The following is a 16,448-nucleotide window of genomic DNA, read 5'->3' as shown; positions in this document are numbered from 1 at the left end:
TTTATGCAATGTATGTGCTTTATTTGATTTGTATTTTATTTTAATTTAATTTAATTTGACTTTGTTTATTTTTTTAAAGATTTTATTTGTGTTTTAATTTAATATGATTAGTATCAACTAATGCATTTAATTAAATTTAGCTTTTATTGATATGATAATATCTTATATATCATTTAAATTATTGATTTTTTTTATCTAGTTTTGCTTTCATTTGTCCGATTTATTTTATTTCACAATATATTTGTCACAGAAGGACTGAGACAGCACTGAGTGAATAAGTGAACGGTTTATTGCCAAAATGTTGTAAACAGGATGTATGTAAAGCAGGTGAAGTCTTTATCTTGCAGATTGTGAGCAGTGGGGCCGTGATGGAGTAAACTAGCAATTGATGACAAAGATGGAATCACACTAGAAAGAGACACAAAGATACCATGGGTACACAAGGCGCAGGCAAGGTAAGAATAACTGGAATAAACTGACCATTTGTTTCGTCCTTCTCTATGCAGTGAGGCCGGACACAGAGTGAGTAAGCATGCAGGTATTTATGAGAGGGTGTGATGAGCGGGGATGATGTGCAGGTGCGCTTGGTGATTAGTACTCGGGTGGGGAGGATCTTGCTGATTTCGGTGACGCAGAACGGGCTGAATCATGTGACTGAGAGTGGGGAGAACCTGGCCTGGCTGTAATATCAAGTACAGATCCCCCCCTCCCCCCCACTGGTTCGCTTGGAACCTGTAATCCACAGCCTGTATGTCAGATGGATCCCTCAATCATGGAAACAGAGGAGACTGGAAACAGAATATGCACTGGAAGGGAGTGAATCTAGTGGCAGGATGGTGCAGGGAGTTTTGCACATACTCCGCCCAGCCGAGAAACTGGCTCCAAGAATTCTGGTGACCATGGGAGAAGGTTCGTAAGAATCGCCCCACCTCCTGGATCTTATGTTCAGTCTGTCTATTTGTCTGAGGAAGGTAGCTGGAGGACAGACTGACGATTTGGGACTGGCAAGGGCACAAGCTTTTATCTTGGTAAGTTTCGGGGTGTTTTGAGATAACACTCTCCTTGCACCTCTGCACGAACTTTCTCATGTTCTGAACCATTCCCGGCAACCAGAAACAGTCTCTCAGAAGTGAGCAGGTCTCATTGGCCCCAGGGTGGCCAGTGCCCAAAGAAGAGTGTCCAGAGTTAATAAGGGACATACGTTGTGACAAGGGAATGAACTGATGACAGGGGGGCAGCCTGGCAGAATGGCTTGTGGATCATCCTTTGAAGCTGTAGGGTTCTCCCACTTGATGGGACTCACACTCAGATTTGGTGGGATGATGGGCCCTGGTTCGTTCAAGGTTTCCTTAGGGCCATGTAACCTGGAAAGGGCATCTGCTTTGGTGGCGAACAGGGAGATGGTAAAGTAAATCTCTTAACCCCAGGGGGTCTGAATGCAGGGGTCTTTAACATGCCCTGACATTTGTTGTTGTTTGGGGTCGATAGTTACATCATCATCATTAACGTTAGTTAACTTGCAGGCTGCATTTTGCTCACTGGGCTGCGAGAAACTAAATAAAAAGAGCGGCGCTGCGTCAAAATAATGAATAAAAAGAGTGAAGCTATGGTCAAATAAATAAATACATGAAAAAAGTGTGACTGCTGAGAGTGCAAGCAGCTAGGGACACTAGCCCTCGCTTCCAAAAAACAGACCGGCCCACCGGGAATTCTCCTTGTCTTCCTGATTAGCCTGTCCGGGCCTGATAGACAGTATATACGTTGAGCATGGACACAGAACTAGCACTAGTTATACTTTGGTCATTTTTGAGCGAGATAATAACAGTCTAATATAATAAAATAATTGTTGCTAAGCTAAAAGTGCTCCTGCTAAATTCAGAGATTGGCTGAACGGAGATTAGCAGAGAGAAAGAAAGAAAGAAAGAAAGAAAGAAAGAAAGAAAGAAAGAAAGAAAGAAAGAAAGAAAGAAAGAAAGAAAGACAGACACACAGATGGATTTATATAACAGACACCTGTGTGAAGATACATTGTTTTATCAGGACGTTGATTCACATTAGAGGATCCAACACTTTCATGGCAATTTATAACTTATTGCTTTAGTAGCTAATCTGTACGAATTTGTACAATCTCATTCATACAGTTTTGTACGATTTGCTTATTCCCAATGACGATCAGTTTAGGGGTGGGGTTGGGTGCCACGCCTTATTTTACAAATTATACAATTTTGTATGACTGAACTCATGAATTAGCCACTAAACTGACAAAACGTTAAATAGTTATGTTTCCTTGTGAGATCAGGCTGGAGGATCAGCACATAAGCGCGTAAAAGAGATGTTTACATGCAAAAGACATTGTTCAGTCTGAAATGAGTGAGTGAGTGAGTGAGTGAGTGAGTGAGTGAGTGAGTGAGTGAGTGAGTGAGTGAGTATAGCCTGGATACCCAGTCATAGGGTGGTCACTTTTGACCGGGAACACCACAGGTGTAACAAAGTTGATTAAAACACTTAAAATTAATTGAAAGACATACATTTAGTCATTTAGCAGACGCTTTTACTGAAAGCGACTTACAATCAGATGTAGAACACAATATTTATGAGTGATTTAAGTTGTAAATCAGTCAGATTTGACCTGAACACGACAGGAAGGCTAAATTCATATTTTTAATAGGAAGCTTTACAATATTATATTTGTGCATGTATATTAGTCAGTACTGAAGCCAAATCTGGAGCTCATCTAACAAAATAACTTACAATAACAGTCCAAAAACTAGTTCACCCACATTTATATGTTATCGAAAAAAATATTAAATACGAATTTTAAAAAGAGGAAGTGGAGGGTTCCCTTATGGAATTCCTATTTTTCGGCTTTCAGAAACAAATTATACTTATAAAGATGGGACAAGACTGCTCTCACATACCATTTATGCTCTGCTGGATGTTTGAAATGTATATATCTGTGATGTCATCAATGTACACAAGAACTGACTTGTAAAAGAATTTACGAAGTACCTCATTCTTAAATTCTTTGACAGAGGGGGCGTTAGCTAGTCCATAGGGCATCACCTCATATTCATAATGGCCACTAGGGGTGATAAAGTCTTTCTTCTACTCGTCACTCTCCCAAATTCAGATGAGGTTATATGCACTTCTGTGTTTTAGTTTGGTTAAGATACAATCCCCACGCAGATGTTCGAGTGCAGCCAGGAAGAGGGGAAGTGGGTAACAGTTCTTGATAGTGATGTTTTTTAGAGTCCAATAATTGATACAGGGTCTTAAACCCCATCTGTCTTGGCTATGAAGAAGAAGCTGGACATGGCAGAAGATGTAGAGGGGTGGATGTAACCTTGAGCCAAGGCCATATGTACTCTTCTGTGGCCTTCCTTTTAGGAATCGAGAGGGGGTAAACCTGTTCATGGGGCACTGCCTCATTGATCAAGTCAATCGTGGAGTCCAATGGCCTGTAAGGTGGTAAATGGGTGGCTCTTTTGGGGCAGAAAATATTTAGGAAATCTTTGTACATTCTAAGGAAGTTCAACACACAAACCTAGGATTAGTCATTTTCTTGACAGGACACTGTGGAATACATTTTAGGAAACTTTTCAATACATTCTTATGCAATGGAAATACATTCTTTTCCCCGTTTCAGGACCTCTCCTGTACTCCAAGAGAGCATCAGATTGTGCTTAACCGTCCACGTTTACACTTGGATGATGTCTGCAATGGACCCATCCAAGACCAACAAATAAATCTTTTTAGGTTGTTTGTTAATATTTCTGCTACAGGCTTCCAGATGCGCTTAACACCAAACTGGATATGTATCATAATAGGCTGATAACTGCATTCTCAGGTGGGGTTTTACCCCTGAGGGTAGGTGGTCAGAAGTGCTCTTTCACCCCAAAAGTTAACTGCTGCGAGGGTACAAAATTTTAATAAATAATCATGTACCTCGTTTTAGATTATATAACTGTTCGCCAGCGGAAGCATCTTCAGCTGAATTATAGCTGACTATAACACTGGGACTGGCATAGACTTGCGTCGAAGAAGACATGGGAAATGCAGAAGTGTTGGCTGCTAGTGGTGGAGGTGCGTGAAGCACCCAAGTCCACTACTGCTTGTAATGGGTCTCCTATGCTCATTTTTAGTCTGGATCCAGGGTTTTGTCATAGAAAGAGGACTGAGACCAGAATTGACTGAGTAAGTAAACAGCTTATTGCCAAAATTATGTAAACAGGATATGTGTAAAGCAAGTAAGTCTTTATCTTGCAGATTGTGAGCTGTGGAGCCATGATGGAGTGAACTGGCAACTGATGATGAAGATGGAGACAGACAGTATCAGGATACACACAACCGGTAGAGAATCACATTAGGAAGAGACCTGAAGATACTATGGGCACACAAGGAGCAGACAAGCAGACAATAACTCTGAATAAGTGTAACAGACTGCGTTTGTTTCATCCTTCACGATGCGACGAGGTCAGACACTGAGTGAGCATGCAGATATTTATAGATATGTGATGAGCAGGGATGATGTGCCGGTGCACTTGGTGATTAGTACTTGGGTGAAGGGGATCTTGCTTATTGCGGTGTTGGAGAATGGGGTGAATTCTCATTCTCAGCATGGCAATGACAATATTTTTATTCTTTATATCAGGATTTATTATTCAGTCTTATTTTATTATGTAGAATTTTTTTTCCATGTATATGTAAAAAAATCATTAGATTTTCTTTTTATTTAACTTAATTTGGGTTTATTTTCAATTCAATTTAATTCATGTTTATTTATATAGCGCTTTCACAATGTAGATTGTGTAAAAGCAGCTTAACATAGTTCTAGTAAAGTCAAGATTTCAAAGTTGAAGATCAGTTTAGTTTGGTTCAGTGTGGTTCAAATTTCACTGCTGAAAGTTCAAACACTAAACAGCAAATTTACCGAAGCGCAGCTTCACAAGTCCGGATCCAAGCAAACCAGTGGCGACAGTGGAAGGGGAAAAAAACTTTACCAATTAACAAAGTGAAGGGAAAAAAAAACATTGAAACCAGGCTCTGTTGGGCATGACCACTATTCTTCTGGTCAAACTTCCCGTCTGGAGCTGCAATCTAGGCGTCAGAGGCTGGAAAAGCTGGACATCCATCGTGGTGTGAGTAGACCACCGGCGGGTGGTAAGGCTGGCCCACAGTATCAATGCAGGCACTCGTTTGTCATTTAGGTGAGAAGCAATATTTTACAATCAATACAGAACTTAACAGGCAGCCAGTGTAAGGAGGATAAAATTGGAGTGATATGATCATATTTTCTAGACCTGGTAGGAACTCTGGCAGCGACATTTTGCACTAATTGAAGTTTATTAATAGAGGATGCTGGGCAACCAGCAAACAGAGCATTACAGTAATCCAGCCTAGAAGTCATCAAAGCATGCACTATCTTTTCTGTATCTGAGATGGATAGCATATTTCGTAACTTATATTTACTTAAATATTTCTCAGATGAAAGAAGGCAGTTGTTGTGACATGGAATGTATGCTTTTCAAAAGTTAAATTGCTGTCTAATATGACACCCAGATCTTTTATAGTAGAGCTAACGCTAACTTTGTATCCCTCTAATTGTAGGTCGATTTGTGATATCTGCTGTGTACAGGATTTAGGCCCAATAAGAATAATTTTGTTTTGTCTGAATTTAAAAGAAAAAAACTGTTGGTCATCCAGTCTTTAACATCTTAAATAAACTCAGTTAGCTTAGACAGTTCAGATGTCTCATCAGGTTTTGTTGATATATATATCTGACTATCATCTGCATAGCCGTGAAAGCTTACCCTGTGTCTTCTAATAATGTCTCCCAGGACTAGCATGTATGTTGTAAACAGCAAAGGGCCTAGAACTGATCCTTGAGGCACCCCATACTTTAATGGCCTGACTTGTGAAAGCTGTCCATTTATGTTTACAAACTGGTAACGGTCAGTTAACTATGACTTAAACCAGCAACTAATTATAGGCAAATTTCAAATCTTCCATCTACGTCTAAAATACTTGTAAAAGTAGTTTTTGCCTAATTATGCTCATTTTCTGCAGATGAACAATGTTCTTGAAGTGTTTCAGTCCGGTTTCAGAGCTCATCATAGTACAGAAACCGCACTAGTGAAAATAATCAATGAGTTAATCTTAACTGCTGACCAAGGGTGCATCTCGCTATTAGTTTTACTTGATCTCAGTGCTGCATTTGACACCATCGACCACAATACCCTCATAGACCGCTTAAATTCCACAGGTGTCCAGGGACAGGCTCTACAATGGGGTCCAGTTGTGAAATCTTAATAATAGGCTTAATAAGAGATAGCTTGAAAGGATTTAGAATATGGCCTTAAGATAAAGAAGAGTTGATAATGTTAAGAAGAGATTTTCCTTCTACAGGTAGCAACTCTTTCAGCAGTTTTGTTGGAATTGGGTCTAACATACATATAGCTGGTTTAGAACTATTTATAAGTTTATCTAGCTCTTCCTGTTCTGTGATTTTGAAGCATTGTAGGTTATTTTGGTTCAGTGGAATGTTTACTGGATCTGAAGTATAAGGCGGTACAGAAAGTTTAACAGCTTTTATTTGTATCTAATTTATCATCACTAATTTGCGGTGTGACATTTTGTTCCAAAGATGACCAATTATTTTTTAATTTAGCAATGGTGTTAAATAAAAATCTAGGATTATTATGATTATTTTCTATCAGTTTGCAGAGGTGCTTAGCCCTGGCGGATTTTTGAGGCCTCCTAAATCTGGACTATGTTTGTACGCAATTTTAAAGACCTCTAAATTATTTTTTTCCACTTGCACTTGCATTACTGTGATTTAAGAGGGACAAACAAGAGTCTATATGGCTAAAATGTGAATTCTCAGTTAACAAAACAAAATCTCCAGGATGCTTTCTGACTATCAGCATGGAAAAACCTAGGACGCTCTCAGAAAATTTTCCAGTTTTTGGCAAAGAGCAACTTCTGTTCTTTACACCATGTTAATAGCCATTCATTCAGAGCAAATAGTCTACTGCACCTTTTTATTTCCTCAGCGGTAAGTAGAAAGTGGTTCTGAAACTATGATCTGTGTGGTTGGCGAGGTGCGTCGAACCATCTCGATCAGGCTCCTGTAGTCCCTCATCAGGATCTCTGTCTGTTGCAGCCCGGTGTCGATCATCCCCATGTGGAATGGTTTTCCGTGGGGATCTCAAACCCAGGAGGAGGAGATGCTCTGCCCCGAGACCTGGTATGTACTTTACGCGGCTGCACCCAGGGGCCATGGTAGCCAGGTGCCAGAGTGAATGAACCCTGGACAAACTGCGTCCTCTGTGTGTTGGGCTTGGACAGAGAAACACGTGGGGATGAAGTGGACGAAGTGTTAAGATTGTATCGCACACTTACCTCAGATGAGCGAGCCTTAGCTTAAGATACATCGAGCAAGGCCCGTTGTTTCCAGAGCTGTGCTCTCTTCATCCTGAGTCGCGAATCTGGGTTTCCACTGCTTCCATCTCCAACGCCTCCACCAATGCTTCTCCTGCACCCAAGGATAAACACACAAGTGACATTGTAAGAAAGTAGAGCAAAGACAGTAAGTAAGACAGTAAGTGAAAGAAGTCGGTAGCTTTAGCTGACTAGCGGAGCTAGCAGGCTAAACCTAAGTGGTTGCATGAGAGACAGAACATTTTAAAGTAGATTTATTTGTATAAATGTATAAAGGGTTTGTTCACCTTTAGTAGGAAAGACAAATACTAGCGAATGGGGATGTATTTTATGATAAAAAAATGAAAATTGGGAATCTACGCAACAAAGCTCCAAACACATAACGAGTATGTGCCGAAAGTCTCAGTTGCAATTTCTTTTCAAATTTGATTTATTTTTTGTATTTCATTTGTTTGACTTCAGCTGATTTAGTTGATTGATTTTACTATTTTTTTAGTTTGATTTATATTTCACTGGACTGTTTATTTTTTACTTTGATTTTATTATGTATATTTTGGTTGAAATTATTTTATCTGAGTGGATTTTTGTTTGCTGTAATTTGTTTTATCTGATTATTTCTTTATTTATATCTTTTTAATATTTTACTATTTAGAATTTATTAGATTTTTTTATTTTTATTTGATATTTATATAACTAGTTTTGATCTTTTTCTGATCTGATTGTTTTGAACTCTGTAATAGTGATTCCATTTATATATATATATATATATATATATAGTTGAAGTCAGAATTATTAACCCCCCTGAATTATTAGCGCTCCTGTTTACTTTTTTCCCCAATTTATGTTTAATGGAGGAAAGATTTTTTCAGCACATTTCTAAACATAATATTTTTAATAACTTATTTCTAATAACTGATTTATTTTATCTTTGCCATGATGACAGTAAATAAACTTTTACTTGATGATTTTCAAGACACTTCTATACAGCTTAAAGTGACATTTAAAGGCTTAACTAGGTTAATTAGGTTAACTAGGCAGGTTAGAGTAATTAGGCAAGATATTGTACAATGATGGTTTGTTCTGTAGACTATTGAAAAAAAAATTAGCTTAAAGGGGCTAATAATATTACCATTTTAGGGTCAAAATTATTAGCCCGGCGACGCAGTGACTCAGTAGGTAGTGCTGTCGCCTCACAGCAAGAAGGTCGCTGGTTCGAGCCTTGGCTGGGTCAGTTTCTGTATGAAGTATCTGCCATGTTCTCCCTGCATTTGCGTGGGTTTCCTCCGGGTGCTCCGGTTTCCCCCACAGTCCAAAGACATGCGGTACAGGTGAATTGGGTAGGCTAAATTGTCCGTAGTGTATGAGTTAAAATGAGTGTGTGTGAATGTTTTCCAGAGATGGGTTGCGGCTGGAAGGGCATCCACTGCGTAAAATACATGCTGGATAAGTTGGCAGTTCATTCTGCTGTGGCGACCCCGGATTAATAAAGGGAGTAAGCCGAAAAGAAAATGAATGAATTAATTAATTATTAGCACTTTTAAGCTGTATTTTTTTCGATAGTCTACAGAACAAACCATCATTATACAATAACTTGCCTAATTACCCTAACCTGCCTTAACCTAGTTAAGCCTTTAAATGTCACTTTAAGCTGTATAGAAGTGTCTTGAAAAATATCTAGTCAAATATTATTAACTGTCATCATGACAAAGATAAAATAAAACAGTTAATTAGAAATGAGTTATTAAAACTATTATGTTTAGAAATGGGTTGAAAAAAATCTCTCAGTTAAACAGAAATTGGGGAAAAAATAAACAGGGGGCTAATAAGTCAGGGGAGCTAACAATTCTGACTTTAACTGTATATCTTTGATTTAGTTTGAGATTATTCGACTTGATTTATTTTCATTAGATAGTATTTCTTTTTTATATTTGTTTTCTTTTCTTGTCAAATCATTTAATTAAGAAAAACTTTTATTTTATTTTGATTAGCTTTTTTATAAAATTTGTTTTATTTTATGTGATTTTATTTGTTTTCATTTTATCTGATTTGATTTGACTAGATTTTTCTTAATTTGGATTTTTAAAATAATTTAATATTCACTTGCTATTTAGAATTGATTTGACGTGATTAAATGTTTTTGATTGGGTTAATTAGATTAATTTTATTTTAGTTTGATCAGATTTGACTTGATATATATATATATATTTTAACAGATTTTATTTTTATTTTATAGAGTTACATTTTTTAAATTTTATTTTATGGTTTAATTGCTTTATTTTTATGATTTTATTTATATGATTTTTAATTATTTTGTTTTACTTGATTATTTTATTTTCAAAATTTTTAATAGTTTTTTTATTTGACTTCTTTGTTTGGACTTTTTATTTGATTGTTTTTCATTTTTATTTGAGTTTATATTAATATTTTATTTAATTGTTTTATTGGATTTTTTGTTTAAATAAATTTTTGTTTTTTCTCATGTGATTTGATTAGTTTTTTAATTTGATTTGTAGCAATGTACATGTATGTTTGTGTAAGAATTTTTATTTGCTTTTGTTGATGATTTTATTTATTTATTTTTGTTCTTGTTGTTTTATATTTTGCTGTTGTTTTAAACTGTTTAGTTTTGCTAAAAATAAAATGACTCAAACCTGGATGAAAAAAGATATCAATTGATAAAAAATGTTTCTTGTTTAGTTTTAGTTGCAGAAGTTGGAAAGAAAAGTGGACTAGTAATTAAAATATTTGATGCTGTGGCTTTAATGACCTTTGAAATTCTGCCAACTTTACAATTCATGCTCCTGTTCTACACGTTTGGTTCTGTCAGAACAGGTGAGATTATATTCATGAAGATTTGAGCTCATTTGTTTGTGATTACGAGTTCTATAAAGGATGAAACCTGCAAAAACAAACAATAAATAAATCAACAAATTCCTGCATAAATAAATATATAAATAACAAATGGGTAAATAATTAAATAAATTACACAAATGTTGGGGGAATAAGTAAATGCTGAACTGAAAGTTGATTTCAATCGTTTAATCAGTTTTGAAAGTTTGTCCATGTGTACTTTTTCTAAGTCCATCATGCTAATAAGATTGTCTGTCAATCATCAGAAGGCAGTCTTTGTGTCATCACTGGTTGATTAAAGACATATCCCAGATAGCAGAGTGACAATGATTCACTGTTGCAATTCTATCAGAATCATCATTTTGGTTGAGGTGACAATATTTCAGCACACAAAACTAGCTAATAATAAACTTTAAATTTCAACATTAATCTTATGTTTGGATGATGTTTAAACACTTAATCAATGTTGGTTTCAGTGTAAAAAGTGATTTAATTTTGGTTGAATAAATGTTGATTTTGTAACTACTATTATCTATTTACCATTGTTGAATTAAAAATATTTTAGGGTGGTACCTGGCTAAAAATCAATGATGACTTAACATTGTTTCAGTGATAGTTTGGTTGATGTTTACCATGTATTCAATGTTGATTTAACTTAGGTCTGCTATCTGGGATGTCTTAAAATGAGAGTGAACTGTTGGGTCCACAGCCACATCAAAAGTAACTGCTAACTGACCGAAAGAGAGTACACTTGAATCTACTCGGAATAAAATATAATCAGCTAGTAGTCTGCTGGTAATTTGAACAGTGTCAGCTAGCCTTCTCAAGTTTCTGGCAGCTGTTAGCATGTTGACCTCACTCATCTCAAACAATGCTAACGATCAAACAATTATGGCATAAAAACCCCTTTCTGATGATGGACAGAGACAGACACCCGTTCATTAGTGGAGAACATGAGTCTGATTCCAGCGACGCTCCAGGGACAGACGAGTCTTCGCTGAGGCCATCTTCCAGCCTAAACCACGGCGAATGAAGCTCTGCACAAGACTTTTGGCCAGCGGAGAAATTAAAATGGTCGTGCCCAACTGAGTCTGGTTCTCAAGGTTTTTTTTCTTCACTCCCATCAGGTGAAGTTTTTTTTCCCTCTCCGCTGTTGCCACTGCCTCGCATGGTTCAGGATTGGTAGAGCTACGCATCGATGAATTGGCTCTTCAGTGTTTGAACTCTCAGTAATGATTAAATCACACTGAACTGAGCTAAACTGAACTGAACTTAAACACTAAAACCTGAACCACACTGTTCCAGTTACTATGACCATTTATGTGAAGCTGCTTTGACACAATCTACATTGTAAAAGCGCTATACAAATAAAGCTGAATTGAATTGAATTAGCATGTTGAGAGGAGGGGGAAATGGGTGGGTGGTGGTGGGGGGTTAACTTACATTTTACATTTTTGGCATTTATTTTATTATTTATCTACTGCATTGTTAATTAATTACTTATGCAGGAATTTGTGAATGTATATATTTATTTTATTTGTGTTTTTATGTATATACTTATTGTTTTTACAGGTTTGGTCCTCCATATAGTTCAGATCATCACATTTAAACATTTATTTATTCTTGTCGTTTTAACACAATTATTATTGACTGAGATTAAAATTAGCTGTTTATTCATGATTTACTGTAATCTATGAATCTTTTAATCAATTATAATATCCAGCATTAATATGTTTACTTTCTTCTTTCTAGGACTTATCGTTGTTATCATTTTACCACTGTTAATGATGATGATGAATGAGAGAATGTTTGTTATATTCAAATTTAGACTTGAGTGTAAGTATTTGATAATTTCTGCTCTGATCTGTTTTCCTTCTTCATTTTCTGTTTTGTTGATGATCAGAGGTTTAGAGTGGGGGTCTCAAACTAAAATGGGGGGGGGGGCATATCAGTGACTGACAATTTAAAGGAGGGCCGCTTTAACATATTAATGATGTTTAAAAGAGAAAGGAAACTTTCACAGTATGTCTGATCATATTTTTTCCTCTGGAAAAAGTCTTATTCGTTTTATTTCAGCTAGAATAAAAGTTTTTAATTAAAAAAAACATTTTTGGGATATATATATATATATATATATATATATATATATATATATATATATATATATATATATATATATATATATATATATATATATATACACACACATTTATTTATTTATTTTTTATATATATATATATATTTGACTGCTGGCTGAACTGAAAATGTTAAAGTAAGGAAAATATATATATATATATATATATATATATATATATATATATATATATATATATATATATATATATATATATATATATATATATATATATATAACTCATTTTCCTTACTTTAACATTTTCAATTCAGCCAGCAGTCAAATTTTGAGAGGGGTCTGGATGCAGACCTGGTGCAGTGCAATCTGAGCTGCATCCAATGCTTTTAATAGGCTCTGGTTACTAAAATAAACCTCGTTTCCGTAGGGGCAAATGTAAATGCTATGAGGAAACTATGAGGATTTCGTCAGAATCTAATCATCTGAAAGAGTATGTAAACAGACCAATTAAATACCAATGAATTGGTAGCGTCAGCATGTACAGCTGGCGCTACATACAATCAATTTGGAAATATAAGCACAAAGCGTGCCAAGCTGAGCATTCCGCTATAGGAAAATGGATAGTAAATGCCACAATGATGATTGAACCTTACCTTGCCCCTGATGAGAGGTTACGCCAAGCCAAGAGCATTAGCGCACCTGCTTCAACCCCTCACAGATTAAAAAGTCTCGCAAATGTATTAGGTGTTGCCCAGCCAGGCCAGCTCTACAATGTCTGTTAGAGAGGCGCTGCGTGCTAACGTCCAAAAGGATGCGTGCTCCGAGTGGAGTTTGCTCCCACTCCTGGGGGACACGGCTCGTCCTGGCTGAGATAAGTATCCACTTATTTTGATGGCATCCACTGTTCAGTGGGTATGTTCCAACCTCTATTGGGATACGGCACTTCCCATCTGCTGATCACCGTAGCAGATATAAAGTTGCTCAGAGGATCTAAAAGCTCTGAGTATAGTCCCTATAAGTCTTAAAGTGCTGCCAGGACACAGCAATAAAGGGGCTGGGTCTGCCTCCTCCGTGGACAGTGCTTGCAAGTTTACTACGTAGTCAAAACAGAACATTGTAGGAACCTCGGGCACCTCGGTGGGCCAGGGTCGCAGGAAAAATGTGAGAGTGGGCCGGCCCAAAAAGCTGGCATATTTTGCTGACCGAAAATGCCTTCAGATACCCGCCCATTTGACCGATGCCAACGAAACCAGCAGAGCTGTCTAACTGGACAGAAATTTTAAAGATCGAGTCGAGTGATCAAGCAAACCTTTCCTAAGAGAGATCTCCAAGTGGGTATGAGTGGGGAACAGGATAGAATTAATATTCACGTCTTTCGCCTCTGGGAACTCGATGATGAGGCGATGCTTTCCCAGCGCACCACCATTGCCACGTCCTCAGAGTGCAGATGATCGTAACACCAACCCCTCAGTGCAGAGGGGACAGCCTTAGCTCCTGCCAACTGAAGGAGGATAGCATCGGACTGATCTGGCATGTTCGGGGTCCTTCTCTGGGAAAAAGTATACCACACAGCAAGTAGACTCCAATTGAGGTCGTAGGCATGCCTTGTAGAAGGTGCTCTTGCCTGAGTTACGCCATTAACCACCTAATTGTTAGGTCACCTAAGTCCCTCACACTCCAACTATGGACCACACATGAGGTTTCATAGATCTAGGCGCGGGTGCCAAACGGTGCCTGTCCCAGAGAAGAAGCTTCTTCCAGGGGATGTGCCAGGGAGGGACTGAAATGCAGGTCCGATTGAGCCAGAGAGGTGCAATACATAGACCTGTTTCTCATCCTCCCTGACTTTACATAATATTTGTGCGAGTAAGCTCACTGGAGAAATGCGTATTACGCGCCCCGGGGCCAGCTGTGTAACCAATAGAACTCTCCAGGATTTGTCAAGTGGGGAATTCAAGCGAGACAGCGCATGTATCTATGTGTTAGAGAGAAATGCGCAGGGGTTGTCGAGTCTCCATTTTCCCAGGTGAAACTGCCGTGAGAGCTAATCGGCTGAATGGTTGAGTTGGTGGGGAAAAATGGAATGCAGCGATTCTGCCACGTATGACTCAGGGGGAGCAGACGGCGAGCGAGTTGAGACACGCAGCAATGGCAGATACTGCTCGTACGGTTGATATATGCCAACGTCGCTGTGCTGTCCGTCCCGACCAGCACGTGTTTCCCCTCTAGCACCAGTAAAAAACGGCGCAGTGCGAGATACACTGCCAACAGCTCCAGGTGATTAAAATGCCAATGCAACCAGGTTCTTACCACAGACCCACAGTTGCATGCCCACACCTCACGGCCCCCTAGCACAACTGGAAATATCCGTTGAAACGATGACATGCCGGGACATTTGTTTTAGAGGTACACAGGCCTGTAGAAACGCAAAGTCCGGGCTATTAGAGAAGGAGTGACGCCATGGTGATTAAGTCCAGCTCCATCCCGAGAAAAGAGATGTTCTGCACGGGGGCAAGTTTGCTCTTTTCTCTGTTGACCTGAAGCCCCAATAGGTCGAGATGCCGAAGCACCCTGTCTTCGCCTTTCAGCTTGAAGTGTCGGGCCATATTGCCACAGGCTTCCAGGGTGCAAGAGAATGGTCTCCTTTCTCTCACTCCAGCCCCATTGCGGGATCTAGGGAGGAAGGTAAGAGGCAATCTCATTTTTTCAGCTCTTCCTCAGGCCACTCTGCTTACCGGGGCAGGAGCAGTCCGCTCCTGAGCTGCCCCTCGGCTGGCACGTCAGTGATCGCTTTGATGGTGCGATTAGTGCAAGCTCTTCCAGCCTAGTTAGCACTGCCCAGTCCGTCGTGATGGTTCATGCCAATGATCAGATCAAGCTATGAATGCCCCTGTTTTGTTAGAGGACTTCATTGTGCTCAAAAAGAGCTAGGTTAAAACCAATTCTAGATCTACACAAACTGAACTGTTATTTACACAAAATGTTGTTCAAGATGTTCACACAGAAATGCATAATCCAGTGCCTCCATCCTCCATTGGTTTGCAGTTATAGATCTGAAGAACACATACTTTCATGTCTCCATTCTTCCATGCCACCATCCTTTTCTCCGGTTTGTGTTTGAAGGTTGAGCATGGCAATGCTCCTCACCTTCAGGCTGTCCCTGTCTCTGCGGGTTTTTACCAAGCTTGCGGAGGGTGCCCTTGTGCCTTCACATCGCTGGAATATGCATACTCAATTATCTCGCTCATATTGGCTTCGTCCTGGGATCAATTGATTAAGCACAGGGACTAGGTACTTCGGCATCTTCACCAGTTGGGGCTTTGGGTCAACCGAGAGAAGAGAATCTCCTATCTTGCGATGGAGATAGATTTGATCTCCATGGTAGATCCTCCTCTCTGAAAAGCATGCCAGGCTGGTGCTATCCTGTCTAAGTTCACTCGATGGGAAAACAGTGGTACCACTGAAAACTTTTCAGAAGCTCTTGGGGCATATGGCATCTGCAGCCACTATCACATTGCTCAGATTGCTCCATATAAGACCACTTCAGCGCTGGCTTCACGATCGGGTCCCTAGAAGAGCATGGCACACGGGCACACACTGGGTGTAAATCACTCAACTGTGTCGCCGCACCTTCAGCCCTTGGACAGATCTTGCTTTTCTATGGGCCAGTGTGTCCCTAGAACAAGTATGCAGGCATGTTGTTGTATCGACGGATGCCTCCGACACAGGCTTGGGGGCCATGTGCAATGAGCATAAAGCTGAACGTTCGTGGACCAGACCCCGGATTCATTGGCACATCAACTGCCTAGAGCTGTTGGCAGTGTTTCTCGATCTCTGCTTTTTTTTTAAATTTTTTTACCAGTTTTAGAGCAGAAACGTGCTTGTCAGGACGAACAGCAAGGCAACGGTGGCATATGTCAACCATATGGGGGTATACGCTCCTGTCGCATGTCTCGGCTCAGTGACTGTCTACTCCTCTTGAGTCGCACATGGCTGAAGTCACGGCGTGCCATTCACGTTCCAGGCAAGCTCAACCATGCAGCTGATGCACTCTCATGGCAGTTAG

At 39.0% G+C, this 16,448-nt stretch overlaps 2 protein-coding genes and 1 long non-coding RNA gene across 23 annotated transcripts in view; 2 read left to right on the top strand and 1 right to left on the bottom strand.

Moving 5' to 3' along the window:
* LOC141381140 (uncharacterized) overlaps positions 1–16,448 on the bottom strand; it is a 686,936-nt gene that overhangs the window by 201,794 nt on the left and 468,694 nt on the right. The gene's annotated exons all lie outside the window — the stretch shown is intronic.
* The window catches only part of si:ch211-190o19.1, a 491,573-nt gene that overhangs the window by 436,656 nt on the left and 38,469 nt on the right, over positions 1–16,448 (top strand). The window lies entirely within an intron of this gene.
* Positions 1–16,448, top strand: part of LOC108179099 (CD276 antigen homolog) — a 56,573-nt gene that overhangs the window by 26,246 nt on the left and 13,879 nt on the right. For 12 of the 21 annotated variants that reach the window (XR_015480395.1, XR_015480392.1, XR_015480393.1 and 9 more), the window contains 2 exons: positions 10,138–10,272; positions 12,043–12,126. Coding sequence is in view for 4 of the 21 variants with exons in the window: in XM_087243916.1 (XP_087100042.1) it covers positions 10,138–10,272; positions 12,043–12,126 (219 nt within the window). In the remaining 17 variants the exon portion in view is untranslated. Of the gene's footprint in view, positions 1–347; positions 456–4,142; positions 4,195–4,266; positions 5,208–7,162; positions 7,776–10,137; positions 10,273–12,042; positions 12,127–16,448 lie in introns of those variants that run through there. The other 9 variants (XR_015480396.1, XR_015480397.1, XR_015480401.1 and 6 more) reach the window with 6 other exon arrangements.

This window comes from Danio rerio, chromosome 3 (assembly GCF_052040795.2).
Source record: "Danio rerio strain M-AB ecotype USA chromosome 3, GRCz13ab, whole genome shotgun sequence".
Lineage (NCBI taxonomy): Eukaryota > Metazoa > Chordata > Actinopteri > Cypriniformes > Danionidae > Danio > Danio rerio.
Note: the sequence above shows the minus strand (reverse complement) of the source record. Positions and strands in the feature narration are given on the sequence as shown.